General features: G+C 40.3%; 1 protein-coding gene across 3 annotated transcripts in view; it reads right to left on the bottom strand.

The window, feature by feature from the left end:
- Nucleotides 1-1,868: 1,868 nt before the first annotated feature.
- Nucleotides 1,869-8,159, bottom strand: part of Tmx3 (thioredoxin related transmembrane protein 3) — a 27,494-nt gene continuing 21,203 nt past the window's right edge. For all 3 annotated transcript variants that reach the window (XM_090352976.1, XM_090352977.1, XM_090352978.1), the window contains 2 exons: nucleotides 7,057-7,125; nucleotides 1,869-5,316 (listed from right to left, as the gene is read on the bottom strand). In XM_090352976.1, coding sequence (XP_090209102.1) covers nucleotides 5,059-5,316; nucleotides 7,057-7,125 — 327 coding nt within the window. In that variant the 3' untranslated portion in view covers nucleotides 1,869-5,058. The remainder of the gene's footprint in view (nucleotides 5,317-7,056; nucleotides 7,126-8,159) is intronic.

Genomic DNA, 8,159 nt, shown 5'->3' with positions numbered 1-8,159 from the left:
CAGAGTCAACAATGAATAATAATATATGTTCCAAACAAGTGCTGATAAAAAAAATAAAGCAGCAGGGTAAAGGGTGAGAAAGACTCAAGTCTAATTTGCAGTGACGTATTGACAAGAACACGACTCAATATTAAGGAAGAAGTCACGTGATGTTCAGAACCCTCCCACTCAAAGATCACATCAAGGGTGAGGGAGCATGCTCAGGGAGCCTGCGGAGGTGGGAACAGACTGAAGCAGATAGGGACTACAGGATAAGAGTGACCAGTAGAAATAGGTAACAGGGAGATTAGCTGATGATAGATGATGAAGATAGACAGACACAGACCGAGAGATCACTGTAGCCTGTTACCTTGTTAGGACTGCTGAACAAAGTACCACCAACTTCCTCTGCAGAAGGGCTTGCTGTGGCTCGGAAGGCTGTGGCTCATGACAAGGGGTTGGGAGAAGAGGCCTCTGGGAAGCACAGGCAGGACCTTGTCTTAGCCCTCTCAAGCTGCCGCTGGTGTAGACAATCCTTACCACTTAATTGGCATCACCAGAACTCTGCCTTTCTGTGGACATGCCTCTCTCCCAGTAGGGTGGTCTGTCTGCAAATCGCCCCTTTCCAAAGGACACAGAAGGACTTGCTGGACTCCACTGTGGCTCTCGAGGCTACATCCCCTGAGTGGTGTCTGCACAAACTTACTTCATGATGAAGTGGCATTCCAAGAGGCTGGGGTTGTGAGCTGTGTCATGTGAATCTTCAGAGGACATAATTTAACCAGCGACACAGTTCATAAAGATTGTGGCTACGACACTAAGATAGGAATAATTTGAGTAGAAAAATAGGTTTAGTGGCTATGCATTGGCAGCAAAGCTTCCACGACAAAGTGGTTATAGAAGCAGAACCAGCAGGTAAATCCTGTATGTGGTACAAAATAGGATTTGGGATGTATTTCAAAGCTATGACAAGCTTGACTCATCAGTTATGGGTTGTTTCAGATGGATCTAGAGTTCTGAGTATAAATTAAATGATCACTTAGGGAGATGAGAAAACTGGGGAAGAGGCAGATGGTGAGAAATCAAAAATATGTGGTCATCGCCTTTGAACTACTAACTAGACTTGAAAGCTGAGAATGAATTATGGCAAACTTAATACCTTATTGACTAATATTAAAGATCCCTGCTTATTTGTTCTGCTTTTATTGTGTTGTCCTGCATATATTGTGTATCCAGCATATATTGTACACATCAGCTCTCTGGTAGAGTAGGCTTTATTACAAATGTTCTCCTGGTCTCTTTTCCAGCTGAACTTTCTTAATGGTGTTTTTTGTTAAGCAGAATTTGTTTCAATGAGACCCACTGGCGGCTGGCTGCTTCTCGGAGTAGTCTATATGTGTGCTTTCAAGTTGTTCTTAAATACCATAAAGATACTCTCGTAGGTTGTCTGCAAAATAGTGAGATTGCACACATTGGGTCCACTGTCTTGAGTTAACCTGCACAGTGGTACACAGAGTCAACATGCATGTTTACTCACCACAGAGGGAGAAGCAAATTGGTACAACTCATTCAAATTCTCTCTTGTGCAGCCACCCGAGAAAAGGAAACAAAATGTAGTGGTTACTCCCTCTTGAAAATACCCATTTTATCAAACAGATAGCAAGTTTCGCCACTGTCCACTGGTGGATGGGAACATTTAAAAAGCCAAAGCTGTGGTAAAACCATACAATTTCACCAACTGTACAAGAAAATTTGAGTTAGGGTCACAATTTCAGGATGTACAGTTACCTGGATTCATAAGCAGCCCGACGTGCTTCGTTCCCAATCAGTTTCTCCATCACTGCAAGTCTTTCAAAGGAGCAAAAGGAAATACATGCACACAGTGAAAGTAACAATTAGCATTTCAATTAATTTATTTTACAAAACAGGGTTACAACTGGTGCCATTTGGCAGAGTGTCATGAGTTAAACAAGTTAGTTGTAATACAGACTTCAAAAACCTTTTATTATACATTATTAGTCTAAAGTAGAAAATTTTTTTGCTCACTCTTACGCTCACATTCAGAAAAATAATATATATATGTAAAAATAAAATGGTAACTCTAATCTCTCCAATTAATTGATAAGTCAACATCACACACTGGTTTGAGCAATTTCTACACAATAGTAGCTTGAGCAATGTTTTTCCCTGTCTTATATCCATACCCCAAGAAGCAAGGCTAAAATATAGTTAAGCAACTTTATGCATAAGTACAGTCAGAAAAGCATCCAAATCCAAACACAAAGAACATCATTAGCGATATGATCAACTGAACAAACACACAGAGCTGTTACTCTTTAGACTCTTCCCCAGCCTCCAAACAGTGGCATGTTAATGCTTTTTTTTGTCGGTCATGGGGCTTGGATTCGGCCTGGGTGTTGTCCCTGAGCAATTCAGCTCAAGGCTACCACCCTACCCACTGAGGCACAGCCCCACTTCTGGTTTTCTAGTGGTTAAATGGAGATAAGAGTGTCACGGACTTTAGTGCCCTGGCTTGCTTTGAACCGTGATCCTCAGATCTCAGCCTCCTGAGTAGCGAGGATGATGGGCGTGAGCCACCCCGCCTGGCTAGTTAATGCTATTTTTAAACCAGATGCCAAGAAGCACTGTGTGGGGGGAAATAAAAGCTCCAGGTCTAACCATGATCACATGGCTTTAGGGCTGGAGAAAAATATGGGTGCATACAACGGACAGGTCAGCAGACGCCAACAGGGGCCTAAAGTACTGGAAATCCTCCTCCTCTGAGATATCCTTACATGTTGGCCAAGCACCAGAAGCAGAAGAAAGGAGCTACAAAGTAGGGAGAGAATGCTGTTGTGACTGAAAGAGAAGACACAATTTCCTGAAGGATCCTACATAAGAGTCCTGATTGAGCAATGGCTCAGCGATGGCTGAATTAGAAGGATACCAGTAACCTTCTCCCACATCAAATTCTTAAGAGATGTGCTTTTGTTTTGACATAACTTATCCTGAAATGAAAACAGTGCTCAGACTAATTAAAGTTCACACACCAAGGCCAAAGAAAAGCACACGAGTGAGCACTCGTATCTGCTTTGTGAGCAATCTGAAAGGGTAAACCAAATATCCCCAAAGAGAAGCAAGTGAAAAGCAACACTTCAATACAAAAATAAAATTATTCATAAGCCACCTCCACATTTTGTTTCCCAATAAACAAAGATAAGGACCAACTGAGAGCTGTGGAAGGAAGTCCTTTATAAAGACGCAAATACAGAGGACGCCCGTTGGGTTTTCTTTACTGATTCACGTGAGAGTTTCATTATTTTTTCCTACTGAGGTCACTTTACGAGAGGACAGACAAAAGTAATGAGACACAAGCTGCAGCCTAACCTCTGCAGTGACCCACCTTAGGATAATCGATTACATCTTGTGTGACTGTTTTCCTCTGGGACTTCCTTATCACCTGAGTGTGGAGGGAAGCAGCTGTACTCCCCAAGGCCTGAGACGACTCCTGGGAACTGAACATTCATATTCTCACACACTCCCACCTCACACATTCGAGCGGAAACTGTGTGGAGGTGAACAGTGCTGAATATTTCCTAGTAGTACTACCTGACATTCTCTTGTGACAGCACATGTACTTCATTAATTACAAAGTTAGCAAATGGGTAGAAGCAAAGAATGGTATTTAATCATCAAATACTAGAAGAGCAGAATGGACACACATGCACTCAGAGCTGACCTATCACTACCTAGGAACTTAAGATATCACGAGTCTCAGTTCAGTCTTGACTAACGTGACACTGGAAACAACCAAAAGCAGCCTACATGATCAAAATGCTAGATGCAAAAATTTCAGTGTTAGGACCATAAATTACATACTTTAAAAGTGACTAACCATTTTGAACTAAACTAAGTAATACCACCTAAGTAGAAATTAACTCAATAAAAACTCTAAAAAGTTGATGTATCTATGATAAGCATTCCAAACTTCTACTACAGAATACCAATATTCTGACTTTAGTGGGGCCAGAATTCCTGTATGGTTTCATTCAGGAGCAAAGATGGGCAGTACCCATTGGGAAGGCTGGCCCACCTCCTCACCGGATGTGACTTCCCGTCTAGCCTGCCAGTCATGTCACTCTCTGTGACATCAACATGCCACAGCAGTCCACAGAACATGTGGGACAGTAACTTGTATAGGGATGTATGCATAAAAACACACATGCATATTTTGGACCATAAGCCACTATAAAAATTTAAATACATTAAACAAAATTTATATATTACGTTTCAATAATTTTTAGAACACACACCAATACACGCAATAAAAATGAACCCAAATAAAGACCCTAAGCTACTTAGGCTAAAGCAAAGTAGAATTAAGAGACCTCATTTCCTTCTAGCCAATGAATGCACTGGCTGGAGCCCTGCAGGGTGGGGTCTGAGGCTGCTGCAAAGGCTAATGACGAAGTCTTTCTTCCCTATTCTAAAGACCCATATAAAAACTTTATAATAACAGAAATGAGTATATAAAGTTAAAAAGTAACATCTCTCCTTTAAAAGTAATTAAATAAAATCACTATCCTGTATAAAACCACATTAACCTCAGAATTTTATTAACTTGATACCTGGAAAAATTACTAGTTTTCCTTTAAGTGTCTAAATTTTAAAGATTTAATTTTGTCTATATAAATCTTATACAAAATATATGAGAATGGATAGTGAAAGGGAGGAGGTACTGTTTCTTTATCCAACATGTATTTTCTATCTGAATGACCAACTTAAATATTCTGCTCAATTTTACCTTTGTTGCAGTCTTCAGATAGAGTAACATGCAAATAAGACTGATTTGTGTAATAACATCCACAAGATAATGAACGCTGATGGAGAGATCGGATTTTTAGATAAATCGTTCACCTCTTTGCTACAAATCTCTCCTCATTGGTGGAAGGACTGCTTTAACCCATGCAATGGATAGTAGCAAAATACGAATATCATGTTCTTTTCCATAAAAACCATGATCAAATCTCTAAATGTAATACATAGACTCCTGAAGATCTTCATGGCTGCCAAGTTTTCTCAGTCCTCCTTCTTCTCTAAGTCACCCTTGGCCTCAGGCACGGCTCGCACCAGAGAGCCTCCACCTGGTTCCTGTTGCTCTTTGCTCTCGTCTACCTGTCCCGGGCTCTCCAGTTCACTCTTAGACACTTCATATCTCTCTTCTATGTAGCCTCCATCAGTGTCAGCTGTGTAGATTCCATAGCACATGATACTGATGACACCCAGTGGCAGACCGAAGAGAAAGCAGCCCATGAGCGGTGAGCTCTTGAATATGGACTGAGGAGAGACATGTAAAATTCAGTTTTCATGAAGTATAATGGTGATATAAAAACCACAAAGTATAAATAAAACCCTTAAGATTCCAAGCTGCTATCCAACTATCTTTAGTTCCTAAGAATAAAATAACTACCCGATTCGTGTCTTACTATAATACAAATTTTATATATCCAAGCATATGTGTATGTGACCATGTGCATTCACAGAACCAGTTCTAACCAACAGAAAAAGACTTCAAATAGTGGCAAATTGCTTTCCAAGTGTTCTTTTTCACATCATCTACCAATCACTATGCTCACTAACTTTAGAGGCATTTGCTGAACCTTAAGAAATCTGCTCACAAAGAAGGCTGGAATCTTTACCAAGAAGAGAGTGAAGGAATTTTTTCCCCCCTCTTCTCAGGGCATGGAAACACTTGATATACATCTTCTTGGTAGTAAAGCCTTAATTACTTTCTAATTACCATCATTTTATATGCTATTTACTCATGTCTCAGAAAGGTAAAATTAGGTTCTTGAATATGATTCTGACGTGTAATCTGTAGAATTCCCAGGAATATCTGTTGTATTGGAGATCTAGCTTCTGTACAGAGAGAAAACACTGCTGTTTGTCTGAGCTTGACTTAGCTCACGAGGACCCTCTGCACAAGCTATATTTTCATGATTGCTTTGCGCCAAATGAACTAAAAATGTCCATGGAGTAGCTCATGCTAGGTAACTGGAACTAACTTTATGGCTTAAACAAGTGAAAAGAATGTCTGTCTTTGCTTTTAAGATGACTAAGACTTAAATCTGGGAAAGAAAGAATCATTTTTAAGGGTAGAGTTCTAAGCAAGAAGGCCCAATATCAGGGCCTGAAGAATTATTATTGTCATAGCAGAACAGGAAAGCAGATGCCAAGGAAAAACTGCTGCGATGGGCAGAGGAAACGCATCCACAGATGAACCATGAATAGGCAATGAGTGAGGATGGTGGGGTAGCACACAGGAAGATGAAGGGAAAGCTGGTGGAGAAGACGAGGTGGAAGAAGTGGAGAGAGAGGACAGAATATATTTACTACAGGTAGCTCCAGACAAAAGACACAAGTTTTTTTTAAGTCTTATGCTATACTTGAAATGATAAATATTAGATGAACCAAGTGTTGAAAATATTGATGAAAAGAATTTGACCCATTCACACCTTAAAGTCTGCTTTTTAAACAAAGAATCAGAAAAACAAGGGAAGGAAAGAAAGAAGCAGAGAAAAAGCAATGAACGTACTTGTCAATGAGCCTCCCTACTTAGCAACTGGGAAAGGTACAGAACTGACAGAGATGTTAAAGCATTAAAAGTGGAAATCTCTCTTTGATATACTGTGAAAGAGGAATGGTATCCCAAGACAAATCATTTTCTTCAACAAGAGTAATTACATCTTGGAATACATGCTAAAAATTTCCTAGGATCTATATTTTCATCAAATTACAGTAATTAGTAAAACCTTTATATGGTAGGTTAAGAAAATAAAACTGTTTAAGTCCTATCATCAGTCTAGTCAATTCTGAATTTGAGTAAACTCGTTAGACATACGAAGAGAAATGTTTATCTGCTGAATGTTTCTTTAATGTAAATACTGAGTAGTTAATATCTTGAAAATAAAAGAAATATATTGACCTAATTCTTTGACGTTGTAGGTTTTACCACTGTCAGACATAAAGAATCCATACTTCACAAATCACCAATGACATTACAAAGCTCCAACTCACCACAATAGTAGATTTGGCATCAAATATTATTCTTTTCACTCTCTGAAAAATGCTATCACCGCCTTGGGCCTTCAGTTAAATAAGGAAAAAATATATTAATACATCACACTGGCAGAACAAAAGGTTGACTTACAAAATTATTACATCAATAGACCCCCAAGTCACCTGTTATATGTTTTCTGATGTGCCCTGTCCTAGGTTCTGCTCCTTCTTCCGCTTGCCTGAGTCAACACTTGCTTTTGCCTCTGAAGATCTCATCCTCTCCGCCCAGGACACGCTCAGCTCCGCTGAGGCCCTCCCACCAGAGTCCAGGCTGGCCAGGCATACAGGTGCTGACTTGGGCCTGGACTGCTAAACCAGACCTGCTGAAGGACCTCTGCTATCATGCAGGGAAGTCCTTCTGAGGATACAACTCCACAAGGAATTCTGGTATCATCAGTTACATGCCTGCATGAGCTGACTCCCAAGTCTGATTCAGTTTCTCAAATTCTACAGCTCTAGGACTGACAAATTTCTGTCCTCCCACATTTTAACTCAAGCTTCATTAAGTTACACTTAGCTAAGTCTTCACACATGTCAGTTTCACTTCAACCAAGATACCATTCAGTGAAATACAAAGTTCCCTCTACAGATTAAAAAATGTCTTTCAAACCTGAATTCAACCCGAAGTAGATATGCTACTACCTTGGTCTAGAGGTAGAGTGCTTGCCTAGCATGCACAAAAACCCAGGTTCTATCCTTTGATACCATGTACATAGAAAAAGCCAGAAATGGTGCTGTAGCTCAAGTGGTAGAGTACTAGCCTTGAGAAAGCCCAAGGACAGTGCTCAGGCCCTAAGTTCAAGCACCGAGACTGGCAATAAAACAAAAGCAAAACAACAACAACCCAACAATATAACTTCAGTCTGGTTGTCCATTTGACTCAGAAACGGATTAAGTTCAAGAAAAGTTCACTATAAAGACTACCCCACACCAGGAATGGTACAACACGAACGCTACAAAAGCAGCTCTAGGCCAGGGGAACGGGACTGCCAGCGCTGGGAGAGAAGCACAGCGTAGAAGCCATTCTCTGTCACATGCCACCCTCTAGCTGCTGTTCTACT

This window comes from Megascapheus bottae, chromosome 19 (assembly GCF_031878675.1).
Source record: "Megascapheus bottae isolate mThoBot1 chromosome 19, mThoBot2.hap1, whole genome shotgun sequence".
NCBI classification, from domain to species: domain Eukaryota; kingdom Metazoa; phylum Chordata; class Mammalia; order Rodentia; family Geomyidae; genus Megascapheus; species Megascapheus bottae.
This window is presented reverse-complemented; position numbering and strand designations above follow the sequence as displayed.